General features: G+C 37.0%; 1 protein-coding gene across 3 annotated transcripts in view; it reads right to left on the bottom strand.

The window, feature by feature from the left end:
- The window catches only part of NCKAP1 (NCK associated protein 1), a 58,680-nt gene that overhangs the window by 2,132 nt on the left and 40,486 nt on the right, over positions 1-16,062 (bottom strand). For all 3 annotated transcript variants that reach the window (XM_029959613.1, XM_029959614.1, XM_029959615.1), the window contains 9 exons: positions 15,641-15,859; positions 15,152-15,282; positions 14,640-14,737; positions 11,266-11,359; positions 10,628-10,710; positions 10,082-10,162; positions 6,932-7,025; positions 5,213-5,329; positions 1,773-1,882 (listed from right to left, as the gene is read on the bottom strand). In XM_029959613.1, the coding sequence (XP_029815473.1) occupies positions 1,773-1,882; positions 5,213-5,329; positions 6,932-7,025; positions 10,082-10,162; positions 10,628-10,710; positions 11,266-11,359; positions 14,640-14,737; positions 15,152-15,282; positions 15,641-15,859 (1,027 nt within the window). The remainder of the gene's footprint in view (positions 1-1,772; positions 1,883-5,212; positions 5,330-6,931; positions 7,026-10,081; positions 10,163-10,627; positions 10,711-11,265; positions 11,360-14,639; positions 14,738-15,151; positions 15,283-15,640; positions 15,860-16,062) is intronic.

Genomic DNA, 16,062 nt, shown 5'->3' with positions numbered 1-16,062 from the left:
GCTTGAAATTGTACCCATTTTGATACAGAAGGAAAAGCTAAATTTTACTGCCTAAGCTTTAAAGAAATGTCATCCTAACTGTAAATTAGTAATATCTCATCAAACCACGAGCAACCTATTTTTCCTAGTTTTAGAAGGCATCCTAGAAACTTCTAACATGCACTTAGGTATTTACAACCTCAGGATCACAGAAAACAGTAAAATACTTGATTTACAGATGCCTTGATACTTCATGATTTCATGCCTTAGAAATTTGAAAAAAAAAACCCTTCCCACTTTCAGATGTACAATCATCATTTATGCCCTCACACCACGAACTGGCAATGTGTCTAAACCACATGTTTACCAGAAATGGATTTAAATTAGAGCACTAAGTTTAAAAATCTAAATCAATATTCCTCTTGAACAAATTCTGTCATGAATCAATTTGTAATGTGAAGTCAGTATACACACTTCAAAAGACGCTTGGTACGTACTCATCAGCATCAAACAGCCTCCTAAGTTCCTTCCATATTTAATTAACTTGGACAGGAAAGCAGATCATCTCCAGCACTACATTTTTAACTCGAGAGAAATGTGAATTTCTTTCAGACTAACAGTAAGTGATACATAAAAGGTGCTAGAAAAGAAAGATTAACAAAATATCTAACTATCAAGTCATGGTCTGTGCAGTAAAAGCAGCGGTCTGAAAGCAGTCCATGAACAGTAAAAAAAATGCAAACCTCATACCAAAAGTGTTTTCATCTCACGAAACTATACTGGTTTCCTTCACTTGTCAAATGTATGCAACTTGATACAACTATTTCTCTTTAATCTTTCACAGCCAGTAGTTGCATTAGACAAGGTCAATGGCCATAAGGTTTCTTCCTGTTTTACAAAATGCAGTGAATTTCCAGAAGTGAAAAATTCTTTTAATTAAAAAAAAAAAAAAAAAGAAAAATTGTTTCTGTGAACTTCTGGTTACAGAAAGTTACCTAAAATAAGGAGGGAAGGGTTATTTTTTCCCCATTTCAGTGCCAAACAAACAAACAAAAAAAATCAAGAACCACTCAAAATCAGTTGCAATTTTTAAAAATTTAAGTGAGGCTGCTGTTTTAGCCTCTAGTTTCCTTCAAGTATTGCCTAATTAAGAGCCACTTTAAAAATTCAATTTCTGCTCAAGCAGCACACCAAAATGTATTTAAAACACATCACCATCACCTGAGGGCTTTTGATTTTTTTTCTAAGCATCACTAAGGATTTCAGCAGCTTTCATCTTCAACCTACACTGAAGCATAAAAAAATTGTTCTTCCCAACTAGCTCAGTTACGTGCTGCTACCTGGCAGTTCATGTTTAAGAAGGGCAGGCACGTCAAAAGGGACAGCACAAGAGCCATTCTGGAGTTTATTTTGCTTTTTCAAAGAAGGTAACTGAAGTGCCTAACTTCATGGGAAAAGTCTGCTAGACAGAATCTTGATTTCATATGCACTGCACATTTCTTTTTCCAGTCATGGGCCACGCAATGTGAGAGATGGTATGTGCTAAAATACTAAAGACTGTACTGAAAAAAAATTATGACACCTGTACTGATTTGCTCCTGTTGCTTTCCAACATCACACATATAGAACTACTATATAGACTATAAAGAACTACTGCTCAATTTAATCTGTGTATAGATCTGTATTAACATGCTTCTCTCTTGTGCAACAAAAGCAGATTTCTATGAAATCAGCTTGCATTGCAACCCAAATCAACAGCACATTTTAACAATTGGAAATAAAGTTATACGTACAGCCAAAAATTCTTTAAGACGGTCTTCAATGCTTCCCTTGTGGATGGTAAATAAAGCTGCAGCAATCTGGTTGATAGCTTTTGCCAAGCAGTGAATGTTGTTGCAATGCCCTGATCAAAAACACAGGCAAATTAACCTCAGCATCGTGTTTGAAAATGACAGTATTCCTTGGAAAACATCACCAAAGAGACTTGTCACAACGGAAGAAGAACACTTTGCATCTTACACAGAGGGAGCAAAGCACTCTTGCACGCTGAACTTGCCACCAGAAGCACTGATCTCCCTTCCAAATGGTCACAACAGCCTGACAAAGATCCCCCGGCTTTCAGAAATAAGGGAAAGGAATATATTGGAAGTTTATCTGGTTTCCTACAAAAGAGTATTAACACTTGACTGGGCTAAAAGATAGATGCAAGCAGGACTTTTTCAAGCTGATTGACCATTTCTTTCCCTCCTCTGTGTAAATGAAGAAGTCCTCATGCCCAGACAGTATTCTCTCAAGAGGTCTAAAGGCACTCGAGCCAAACTGTTGAATTGCTAATTGCCATACATAACATCTTGCCTAAAATTCACCCAGGCTTCAGAGCCCTGGAAGGTGATTATGTGACACCAGTTTTCAAAAAGAGCAGATGAACTGCTCCTCAGTAAGCCTGGAGTCTCTTCTAGAGGCAAATTAAGTCAAATCTACCACTTTACAACAAAATTAAGAGACATTTGGGCAAGTATCTTGGGGAAATGCTAGCATATGAGAAGGAGTGGTCTTTGAAGGGGTTAACAAGTACTCAAGCATGCAAACACTGCTGACTCTTACCAATTCTTTTTGACCATTGTTGAGCACTGAGCTAATTTTTTCATTCAGTCATTTATCATAACTCCAATTTTCATGCTTGAATAGCGAGGTCAGCTGGACCCCATCACTCCACATGAGAAAAATCCATTTTTCCCCATGCATATCACTATGAAATTACTTCAAATTAATTGTATCTGTCATTTCATTACCCAATTTACTCAGTATTGTAATAACTCTCTGCAGCTTTTCACTCCTCTAATACCCTCAATAACTTTACATGATACAAAAATTTTCTCATCCCACTCTTCAGCCCCCCATTGAGGTTGGTATATGGATATGCTGACTAGTAGGTCCCAGTGAAGATCCCTGTGGATCTCCGCCAGGAGGCCCCAAAAATTGATACTCCTACTCTTATTTTTATGTGAACATTAGTCAAGAACATCTGTTCTGCCTAATTCTGATTTAAATTCGTATTTGTTTTTGAAGAGACTTGTTTGGTTTCTTTTTTTTAAGTGACTTCATGTCTCTGGCTGTAGAAAAAGAATCAGCCAGGGAATTTAGAAGGGGAACTGTTGTCTTCCAACCTGCAACAGGTTTCAAGTATTTAGAAAAGGCTATGGCTCTTGCAGACTAGTGTTCTACTCCAGCCTCTAGTTGCCAAATTAGCCCTCTAGCCTGGCATTTGAGTAGCAGTTCAGATTCCTTACTGGGAACAAAAGTAAAAGTCTGTTAGTGTTTGAGCCTTTATCTGGAACTAGTGGAAGAAACAGACTTGATCTTGAAGAAGGCAGAGGGAATGCAGACAATGCTACAGCTGTCCAAGCACTGTCTGTATTTGGGAGATATCTCTTGCCAGATTAGAAACCTGAAACTCCTTCAAATCTGTGACTTGTTGATGGATAAATTCAGGATTTGTCCCAGGAATTTACTTCATAAAAAGCAGTATTTATTAAGTTCACATTCTGGAAATAGCATTTATACTGTTTCAAGCCAGATGTTTTACAATAAGAGTAGAACACAAGAAAAAAAGTAGTATTATGCAAGGAAGGCAGGAATGACAAGGTCTATTCTGTTTGTTCAGTTATTTTTGTAGAGTGAACATTTTTTATATGTATTCCTTTTGCCAGACTCTTTTCCTCTCAATAAAAGAACCCACTCAGTAAAGAATTATGCAACACAGAGGTCACGTCTCACAAAATCAGTACCAACTCCTAATACAGGCTTATTTGAGTTCTAGGTGGAACTTCTCCCCAGTCAACACTTTCTTTCATGCCATCTTATTAACTGGACTTACTTTAAGGACTCACAAGGCTTCGCCTGACTTCACGTTAAGAGTTATTTAATGTAAATGAGACCACGTAAACCAGAATATTTAAGCTACGTGGTACAAAACAAGCAGAAGATAAGAATGATCTGTTGTTTCAGCCTGCTAAGAACCTGAGGAAAAAGAATGCAAAGGCCAGTAGAAATACTATGGGAGTGCAGATAACATGAAACAACTCTGCAGGTTACAGATTGTTCTTCCCACTCATAGGGAAAAGCTGTTAACTTGAAAACTTGTAACTTTTCAAATCAATGTTCAAGTTCTGCTCATTTCACCAGATTTATCCAATTTTTTCACAACTGGGAAAGGCCACACTGTCTTTTTAAAATGAAACTACAGTTAGCAGATCCCTAATCTCTCAAAACTGAACAGAAGGTTGATTAACCCCATTTAAAACAATCATCTTGGGTCTCTCAAAAAATGTGATTTGCATACCACACTAGGTGATACAGAAAACTTTCCGAATTTTTGGTATTTTCCTGCTACTTTAAACTTTCAGAAGTCAGTTTACACTTATTTTGTGAGTTACAATTTTGAGCAGATTAAAAATAATGCAACTTGGAAAAAATAATTGGAGAAAACATGTTGTACCCAGTAAATGATGCAGAATAAACATGGTCTTTTGTGTGAGTCAGGCTACACATCACAAAGGAAATAGCTTGGACAGCTGAAAGGTGATTTTTATATGTGTTGGAACAGTTTGTCAGTGTTCTTTAAACTTAATTTTGTCAGCGTGAGAACTTTCTTTGTGGATTATATGCAAAGAATTTCCTTGAGGCAAAGATTATTTTTTTAAATAAGAAAGTTGAACTACTGTGTAGGAAATCTGTTCACAGTTTACACCTTCCAGATTCTGTTTCCAAAACCTCATGCTTGGTCATACGAACAGCATATTAAATATAGAAAAGACACCTTGTATGACTGGCCCAAAGCCACTGTAAACATTATAGTCTAAGTATCATGTTTTAATAGAAACTATATTATTACATAATAAGTCTCACGCTAATTAATGCAGAATTTGTGCTCCAGCAATTCCACATGTTAGGACAAGATTGCCCCCTGCAGTATCTGAACTGTTCTGAAAATTTCAAGCACAAAACTGCTTTTTTATAGAAAGTTATGTCAAACAAGAGTTTAAGTAAACGCTATTTAAACTACTTCCAGAAGAACTTGACTAGATTAGGGCTAACTGATCTTTAAATTTTGGTTACTATGAAATGTAATTAAATATTCAAAGCAAATGTATTCAAGATACTACCAGGACTATTGTGAAGAGAGCATTCACAGCAAATACTGAGATGACTCTCAATACAGACTCCACATTACCTTCAATGGCAGGGCTGTACTGAGACATCACATTACTCGCCAAAGTCGGCAAGGAGACAGCCACGAAGACCATGAGAAGGCAAGCAATTTTATATTCTTCTTCTGGACTTATGTTTTCTAAAAACAAAAATAACGAAGTTCGTTCATTAAAAGAAGTAATCTTGAAATATTTCCTTTCGACTGCAGGAAGATTAGAATGGAAAATGTTCAACCGAACCGAAATTTGAACCCCAAACCAACAAAATGTTTGCACTGTGAAAGGATGAATATGATGTCAGTCTTGCCAAAAGACACAGGGTGGAGCTGCAAAATGTCCAGTCTGATATCTATGAGAACAAAGGGAAGCCAGTGCCACCCCCTCACTTTTAACCATTTAGTTACTAAGACTTTATCATGCCGAGCAGAATAGTCATCTTTTCATGCTGATGTAAACCCAGTTATTGCTCAGAGGTGAGGAGGGCTTTTCTTGCACTCTCCCTTTGGCAAATGAACAGAGAGTGACAGTGAACTCACCTCAAATCCCACAAAACCTTGTGCTTTCAAAAATAGCAGCATCGTCACACATTAGTGTAAGATTAATTTAAATAAAGTCAACCATTGGTGACACACAAGAACTTGTCTCTATGCAAGCTGAATTACTAAAAGTAAAATATTTCAAACTGCAAAGGTAAGCATCAAAATACAAGATCATAAACAGTCATGAGAACATACAGACATTCCTCTCTCTTGTTCACCCAGTTAAAACATTTCACCGCAATAAAAATAAACCATTTAAAATGCCCTTTTTGATACTAGGTATCTTACAAAGATATACTTCTGTATATACATTATATACTTTCTGTATACATATAACAACACCTTGGGTTGTGGGTTTTTTGAGGTGCACAACGAAATTGTGCTTGACACTGAAGTTCAAATACTGAAATGCCCCTCAGAATTATCTGTATTTTCCTCCTAAAATAACTACTATTAAAGCAAGAAAAAACAACTTAGCATTTAAAATAGTCATGATCTGATTATAACAGTAAATATCCATAACACACAGAGGAAAAAAAGCAATTAAATGCTCAGTAAGGAAGATACAGAAAAAAGCTGAAGACTGTCAAAAAGCACTTAGGAGTCTTAATTCATGTCTTTGAACATGCCAGAATAAACAAAACTGAAAAGCTTGGACAGCAGTGCCTTAAAGCAAATAAGAGGAAGCACTATACATGTTAGAGCATTAACATGATTATTTTCCCATGTTTTTCCCTTGCAAGCTCCATGTTAACACTTGTATAACACACTGGTAACAGTGTTGTGAGATTCATGCAGCACATTCAGCTGACATTTCAACTCCTAACACTTCCTTAGGTGACAGGTTTGTTACAGATCTGTGTCACAGAACTGATCTGTAGCTGTTCACAAGACATTGTCATTAAATGACAGGAGTTTTCACCATTAAACTCCTTCAGCATCTGCCCCTTATTCTTTTCTAGGCCAACAAGTCAATTCATGTGTCTTGGAAAAGCTTCTCAAGCTAATGATCAGCAGGCAGCAGGCACAAATAATTCATGTTCTTATGCCATTTATGAAGTTCATTGAAGGAATACAAAGGCCTCAAGATACACAAGTTTCCTCCTAGCACTGTAAACACTTCTATGCCTGGGTACATTTACTTTTCTGCTCCATCACTTTTTTTTTTTTAACATTTGTCCTTTTTTAATTGGAACTTCTTACCTGATTTTTGGGAAGACAGTGCTACAACCAAGGCAGGATCAATCTCACAGGGCAATCCAGCAGCTGATGACAGTTCATATACATTCATTGCCACCTGAGGCAAGAACAAAGACAACACTGAATGCTTTTGTGTAAAGATGATGAAGCACAGTTTTGCTGTCATGTTTAAAATGTTCATGTTAAAGTTTAGGGCACTAAGGAATTTCAGAGATTTGGCAAAAATAAGATAGAGACTCTAGATTTTGTTTGTTTCTAACCTACACTGAGCAGCTGGGTCAGTACTTTGTGCACCAGATTGTAATTTCTGTGTGTCAAGACAAACAAAGCCTGTATACTTTCCTACATTACCTTTCCTACATTACCCTGACTTCCAATTAGCTCTTTCTACATTTTTCTTTAATGTTCAAAAGAAACTAACATATTTTCTCTACCAGATCTAAAGCATCAGTTCACATCTGCAAACAAAGCATTTTTAAACAAAAGCAAAAAGTCACAACTTGGTGAAACAGAGAGAGGCAGAAATCTCACAGCATTCAAATTTCAGACAGATTCAGTGTTCAGAGATTTCAAGCACCAAGAATGAGACTCCACGTGCCCCTAACATTGGGAGGAACCAAGAACATCTTGACATGTATTCCATTTTCCAGCCTATCCCGGGATGTATCTTTTATTACCATTGACGAGCATTCAATACAGTTGTTGTCAAAATAGTAAATGGAAAGAGAAGAAAAAGTTTCTGAAACCATAGTTCAGATGAACCTCTGCAAAAACAGGTCTACACCACATAAAAAGGACTACAGGAAGCACTAGCAATGTGTCATACTGCCATTAATATCTGAGAATTTTACACTTTGCCCATAAATTGTCATGTACAGTTGAGCAGCTCCTCGTAGCAAACACTGTGCAGACTATCCTTATTTGCGTGCTCCAGGCTGGCATTTGGACAAGGTTCACAGCCAACAGGTTAAAAAGAATCATAGAATCATAAAACAGTTGGAAGAGACCTTAAAGATCATCTTGTTCCAAGCCCCTGCCGTGGGCAGGGACACCTTCCACCAGACCAGGTTGCTCCAAGCCCTGTCCAACCTGGCCTTGAACACTGACAGGGGTGGGGATCCACAGCTTCTCAGGGCAATCTGTGCCAGGGCCTCACCACTCTCACAGTAAAGAATTTTTTCTTAAAATCCAATCTAAATCTACTCTCAGTCTGAAGCCATTCTGCCTTGTCCTGTCACTACATGCACTGTGGAACAAATAACAACCTGTTTCTAAAAGCCTGTACAGACAGCCCAACAATTTAATATTAAAAATATTCAAGAAAAAGGAGAAGAAATCCTTATTTTGACAGTCATCCCAAATAATAAGTTTCAGGGATAGAAAAATAAAAATAACATTTCATAACAAGTATTCATTTCATCAACAGCTTTAAAGCTATTTATGTTTTGCTTGGTAAATTCAGTACATAGGAAATTATTGTTATTATGTCCTAAAATATGCCTAATAGGGAAATTCTCCCAATCCACTGTACAATGCCTTGTAAAGATCTGTCTGTTGACATGCTTTCATTTAAGGAAAAAAGGCAAGAGCCAGGCTGCAGTGCCCAGCAGGGCTTTATTTAGCAGTACATAGCTTTCTTTTTTGCCATCCAGTGATGGATTTTTTGTTTTCCCCATCCAATCATTCCAGTGACTGTAAATTACTCCACTGAATTCCAGAAAATCAGCAGCCAGCACTATGCTCTCTTGTATCTGCTGATGCAAATGAGTTCAGCAACATCTCTGGAGATCCACTGGAATGTTTACAATGATCATCAGCTTAAAAATATCAGTGGTAAAATACTGTCTTCGATGATTACTGTTGCAGCCTTTATCCCACCCTGTTTTTCACCACTCTTTTGATACCAAGAGGGTGTAAGATGCTTTCTGAGAAGAAAAGGAGTGAACTTTCCTTCTCATCTCCTCTGGATGCTGATTCCTCAAGTCCAATAATGGAACATGATGCTTTGGTGATCAATAACTTTTTCTTTAAGAAGGCTTTTATTAAGAAGTGCAAAGGCAACTTGCATCATTTTAATATGATGCCTTAAGCCCCTAATGTTTTTTTTTTATTTTTCTAATATTGGTAAGCCTTATAAGCTTTATAAGTAGATTTTAAAAGCAGCAACCTTCCCTCCTTTGTCCCTTGTCCCTTTCCCTTTCTCTCTAGCACCCTTGTTTACACATTCCTTAACCCTCTTACACCATTCTGTGCTCCCTATATCACTCATACCCCTGATAACAGACTCTGAACCTTTAAAAGGAGAAGGATGTTTCTTTTTTAGTGAATCTTCATTCACAAAGAACTTGGTTTCTTTCCTCAGGGTTAACAGCAAAATGTAAACTTCAAGTTGAGGAATAACAACATCTTCTGGCCATTAAAAACAATACTTTGCTCAAGAGCAGATTTCTAAAAGCTGTTTCTATAAAAGTTAGAGAGTTGTGCAATGTATATCCCACTACACATTTTCTGCAAATCAAACTGCTGCAATACCATTAAGAAGCAGGAATCCTTCACAGACTCCAACCTGCAATAAGAGATTAAAAACCAGCTAGTAGGTTGCAGCTACTGTGCATACATGTCCAGAAGCCATGTGATGTGCCAACAAGGGGTTTTGGATGGGACCATACTATCATTCAGAAGCAAAGTACCTTATTTAAGCTGCCTTTTTTTTTTTCTTTTTCAGATAGTGGTTTCACAAGAATTTTCAATTTAAGGTCAAAATCAGACTTGCAGCTTTTACATACACAGAGCTCCAACCACATAGAAGTTCAGGTTTACCACTTATACTGCTCACATTATGAAGCAGCTCTGCATTCTTCCCTTTATTGTTTAGTCATGTTTTAACACTTGATAAATTTTGCTCTTAATTCTTTCTATGAGAGTTCTCATATGTGATCACAGGCAGAAAGAGACTCGTGCCTATCCTTACAGTTGGTTGCAATTTTTTCCCCAGAACATTAGGAGGCTGCAGACCCACAACTACTAAGCTCTTGGACAAAAAAAGGGCATTTTTTGTGCCTGGATTTTTGACACTAAGCATGAAAGTCTTGCCCCTTGCATATTTTCAGCAAGCTCCAAAATGACTCCATCACCCTTTCAGCCAAACATTACCTTCATATCAGTTTCTCTTGGAATGTGATCTTTGAAGTCCTCAATAGAACTTACAAGGAAAGGAATGTGGTAGGATAAGACCTAAGAGACACAAACACATACAAAATGAGAAAGATGACTTTCCAATGTTAATGATCAGTTAGACACTACCATTATTTTACTGGACTTATTTCCTTTTTAATCAATTTTTTTAATGCATTTGAATTTGTTTGTGGATTTAAGACATTAAAGCCTAACAAATGCAAAAATCAAGCTGTTTCAGACAAAATGAAATAAAAGCTTTTAAAATGTACTAAGCACAGAGAACATTGAGAGGCAATGTTCTAAACTAAAACCTGTATGTTTTAATGTAACATTTCTCTGAACAGTACTCAAAAAGTAGATTCCCCCACCCCAACTTGCAGTTCAAAGTTATGGCTGAGTATTGCCATTTTACCCACATTTTTAAGAGGTAGCATCCCTAAACAGTGAAGCTTCAAACCTCCTGTCATTCCATTAAATTAAATACAACGAAAACAATTAAGAACATATTTTGTTCTTCCTTACATCTCTAAGTGCTTCCTGTGCCAATGATCGGAAAGACAAGATAACACCAATAATTGTCATTCTCTTCAAAACACTGTCGACAGCTGAAAGGATAACAGTGAACAAAGTGCTGATGATTAGAAACTCCATTCTTCAAATAAGAGAAAGGAAATATTTAACAAAGTACAGAAAACAGCAAAGTACTGAAATAATGGCATTCCTCAAAAGAGCCAAAATAAACAGTGCTAAAGCAGGCTTTTATAGCTGAATCCACAATGGGATTTTCAGTAGAAGACTACCACGTTAACCACGTCAGGAATGAAACCTGGTACACACAGGTGTCAGTGCTGGATGCCAACACTGGTTCAGTGCTTTCTTGAGGCCAAAAATGTCTCTTTATAATAATTTATATTTTTTTTGCTATAGCTATGAGATGCTCAAAGCTCATCACTGCTATAATGCCCATGCACTAATTAACAATGAAATCTCACTTTATCTGTACGTGAGAAGACTAGAAAAGTTTGAAAAGATCCACCAGTTTACACAATCTCACGTGCATTTTGCTGCTTCTGTATGCTTAACACAGAGAAATTAATTGTTCTCATTTTCTTTACCAAGACAACTATAAAAACCAACTCAGTGTGTTTAGAAGGACCCACAGGATAATCTTTTAAAGAGCGCTGCCATCTGGTCTGGCTTGTCGAAGCTGGTCCTCATCTGTGTTAGAACTTCAACATTCTCCACCACGAGTTTCTATAAAGAAGCAAGGATTCAAGTCAGCTACAGATTTCAGCATGTTAACTGGGTAAATGCCTGATTCAGGATATTTTGGCCCAGCAGAAAGGCAACTAACCCCATGGGGTACAGATATACCCCCTGTGTTCACAATGGGATAAAATATCAATATTATCTTCAGGCAATACTCTACACAAAAGCAAGCTCTGAATCAAACCCCAGAGCATTAGATATCCCTTGATTTTTTACATTGAGCAATGTGTACTACTTCTTAAAGCAAAGGAATGAAACTCAGTAAAACCAGACAATAGTTCCTTATGGCATTCAGCTTTTCATAAGAAAAGTATACAGGTATCAATAAAAATGCAAATTCACAAACTAATCCATTCTTTTGGGGTGTTCCTTTCACTAGTTATGCTGAAATTTAATGTTGGTAAAATTGAAAAATAGAATCAAGAATGTAAGAGTCAGACTGTTCAATCTTGATGCAGTCTACTTGAAAACTTTTTCCATTATAATATAAAATAAAACCAAAGATATTCATTCAAGTTCCAGCACCTTAGCCTGAAACAGTTAAACTCAAATGCAGTAGTTTTCATGTCAGTTTGACCAAATGAAAAGAAAATATGTCTCTATTTCTGATTTTTAACAGCTCTCATACATGCAACCTGTAGCATTAGGGTAAATGTAAAAACTTTCCTGAAATCATTCTCTAAACACGTATCAGATTTAGTTTTACATTACAGAGATTGCATAATCACACCTACAAAATGTCGGATCCAAAAAGGATTCTTGTTTAGAGAGGAACCTATGTTGTGCCAAGCAGTATTTTTAAACTCTCTTCAAGCAAGAATAGGGTAGTTTATTCTTACCAAAAATATTTTTGCAGTCTGAATGCATAGTACCTTATTTCAGAAATGGAAAATATGATTATCTCTCTTTAGACAGAGGGCAACCAATGGCTAAGGAAATTTAGATCTTTTGTGTTCTTCTTAAAATTGAAGAAAGTTTTTCCTTTTGCTTGAAGATTTCCATTAGTTCTTTAAATACTAAGCAATATCAAGGTAAAAAAGATGGAAGGAGAAACCAAGATATGCTGGGTTGGGGGTGGTATTCCAAAGGGATTATTATAACAGTTTTCTTTTTCAAGTGGATGCATTCCAATCCATCTTAATTACCAGAGGAGGCAGCAGGAAAAATTAACATTCATTAAATATGTAGACCTATAAGCTATTCCCATAAGCTCAAGTCCACCCATAATCCACCCAGTGGACCTAATTTTTTTCTTGTCACCTTCACTCAGAAGCAAGGAAAGAAGGAAGCTACACAAAATGCAGCAAACTTCTGCATTATAGTTCAAACTTCTGCAATTCTTCTAACCAACTAGAAGAATTTTCAAGGTTCCTTCCAACCCAAACCATTTGATGGTGATCAATGTGTGCACATGTGCACACACACGAGACACACAGGGTGTGCTTCTGTGCTGAAAGCCAAAGCAAGACTGGTTTGCACTGACATCAAGATAGGCAATTTTAAACCAGGAGATGTATCAGAACTTGGTAGATGTGTGGCATTTTAATTTAAATCCCTCAAAACTCACCAGAAGGCAATATTGAGGGCAATAGCCCATGCACATTATTACTGAGTCAAGCTTTCAGCTTCACAAAGAATAACCAGTATATTAGTTAAGATTTAAAAGGAACAGGCTGGCATACAGTTCAGTCACTTCAATGAGGCAATTTTCCCTTTCCTTGCCCCAGTCTTGAACTTCAGATATAAAACCAACACCTGGTCCCACTGTGGGAAGCAAAGCAAGAATGTTGAACCCTACTCTTAATGAAGTCCCCATCCTATTCTCTTCTTGCTTTCTTCCCCCAAACACAGATGCTTCTCAGTACTCTCTTGCTAAGCCAACTGCATCTCAGCCAAAGAGATGAACATTTTATTACTTCATTTTTTCCCTCCAAACACGTGGATCTACATTATGCTCTGGTTACCCTCAGCAGCATCAGAAAACAAGAGATTTCAGACACAATTTCAAGTTCCTTTTAAAAAAATACAGAGCTCCAGTGTAAATTGTGTTGATTTTGAGGAAGTATGACAACTCCTCAGTAAATGCACAATTAGAGCAGCAACAAACATCTGCCCTGTGCTTTACTTGAAATGTGGCACCTTGGAAAGCATGAGCAGCCCCTCTCCTTAAGCTTAAGTGAATAAAAGGCTTCAAACCTTTTGGGGCATCACACATCCCAGCCACTCAGCAGCACTGCAATTCAGGTGTTTACAGAGGGAACAAGATCTTTGAAACTGTAACATGGGATGTATCAAAAACACACACTTTTAAAAGGCCTGGTCTGCTAATAATAATAAATTATTGAAGGAAAAAAAAATGAAAGTTTCTTAGATCTCTGAAGTATTCATACACATTTTTAAAAACATAGAATGCAGGAATAGTTACAAAAAACTCCTTACTGTAATTAGTGGTTAGATATACTGAAAATTAAGAGATGTAATAACAACGTGGAATTAAATTTGGAAACGACACTAAAAGAAAAAGTCATATGAAAAGCAAATCTATGCCAATTAGTGACATTTTAATAGTATGACTATCCTGGGAAAGTAGTACATATTATTAAATTCATTAAAAACTCTTTCCAGGAAGAGTTAATTACATAGGCAGCAAGTAGGTCCCCTGTCATTGTCTGCTGTTTTGAATATACATTAATTAACTTCCTTGATATGCCTGTATGTCCAATTTTTTTTCATGGCACCAACTTTATTATTTACCTGTGTTGCTGTAGATATGAGGTTTATTTATCAGAACACAGACATTTATAATAAATGGTTACTGCTGAGGCAGAGGGAAAGATACACCTAAAACTGAGGAAAGCTAACAAAGAAAAAATGACCTCAAGTCTCCCATCCATGTAGACTAAACAATAGAGGCTAACACACATGGTAAAGAAAGTAAGTCCTTAGAGATAAGCAAGATAAATTTGAGATTTTCATGTCAAGTTTGAAGAGTCTTGGGCAAGGCTTCACAAGCACCTGGAGATCTTAAAAATCATTGCTCTTTTCACTGATGATACAAAGAGACTTGACTCCTGACTTAGGGTATCCAACACAGAAATCTAATGTAGTCTGCACTGTGGGATACACAGGTACTACATGTGCAAAAAAACTACCAAAAAAAAAAAGGAGTAAAATTCACAGCTTTATCAGTTTGATGCAGTCATTTCAAACAAATGGCATGCAGAAGCATAGCTAAGAAAACCACCCACCAGTTTCCCAAGGTTACCTTAAGCTCAGCAACCTGTGACGAGATGTGCCACATCAGGCTTTCACTGAGAAACTTCATGCCATAGGGTCCCAGAAGCTCAGACAGGGCTCTCATTTCTGAGAAATAAAAGAAAAATGTTCTACTTCAAACATTCCTCCTTCACTTCATTTGCAGCCCATGGTGTATCTGGCGATGGTGTTTTAAGTGCAAAAATGCTTTCCCCTGAAGTAGAGTTTTAGATACAAGAACTTGTATGGTAATGGAACTGAAGCAGTAGTCACCCATACATCAAACACTCACCTGTGTAGCTTACATGCAACAACTCCAATATGACCAAAAATTGGAAAAGCAAAACAAGAGGCAGCATGAATAAAAAGTACTTAAAATACTACTGAAAGCTAACAAATGTTAACTTCAAGACTTAACTGTTATTCCAATAACAGTTGCTCTAAGAGCTGCTGTTATTCCAATTACTGAAGCAATACAGTAGCTATCCCTCACAAACATTCAGGAGAAATATCAAAGTTTACCTGATATGTCAGAATATTCCTCAGCATTGAATGTCAACTCATTTTCTGTGGGTAAATTCACAAAGGCCTTCATGGCTGGGAAATACGCTATGTGACCATTGCTGACTTGCCGTAGCAAAGTTTCCAAATACCTTATCAAAAAGGGAAAAAGTTTTAGATGAAAAGACATGTGTTCATGGATACCTTATACAGATAAAGCATAGCTGTGTGACAAGGGACAGCAAAGCCCACAAACCAAAGTTTTATTTTTATAGTTCAACCGATGCCTGTATCTTACTCTACCATCTCGTCCCTATAAAAAGTGAATTTCACAACAGGCAAACCTTAAACTGCTTTTAACAGGTATTGAGAGAAATAAACTTGTGATGTTGGAAACTTAAGAAAATTTAAATAACTCCACTTCTCCAATTCCAGATTTTTCATTAACAAAAAAAACCTCCACAAAAACCTCCACAAAAACTTGTAACGAGCACTCATGTAATGACTTACCAATTTGTGTACAGACTGGTAATGGTTGGCTCACCATGACTGTCTAAATGCTGGGTTTGCTGAAGCAGGACGTTGTTAAACACTCGGGTAATGTCGATCTGTACATAATTTTCTATTGACTGCAGGACTGTCATATAGGCTCTCACACTGGTCAACAGCTCTGAAGGCTTTGCAATCTCTTGTGTTGCTTGGTTATACATAGTCATTCCAACAATTGACCTTTTAGAAGCAAAAGAATTTGAAACAAATGAATTCATTTATTAGTAAAATTTGACAAAGATGCAGCTTTCAATAGAATACACAGAATGGTTTGGGTTTGAAGGAATCTTAAAGACCATCAAGTTCCAACTGCCCTGCCATGGGCAGAGACACCTTTCACTAGACCAGGTCACTCAGAGCTCCATCCAGCCCTGCCTGGAACA

The sequence above is a fragment of the Manacus vitellinus genome, unplaced genomic scaffold (genome assembly GCF_001715985.3).
Source record: "Manacus vitellinus isolate BGI_N305 unplaced genomic scaffold, ASM171598v3 scaffold_20_pilon, whole genome shotgun sequence".
Lineage (NCBI taxonomy): Eukaryota > Metazoa > Chordata > Aves > Passeriformes > Pipridae > Manacus > Manacus vitellinus.
This window is presented reverse-complemented; position numbering and strand designations above follow the sequence as displayed.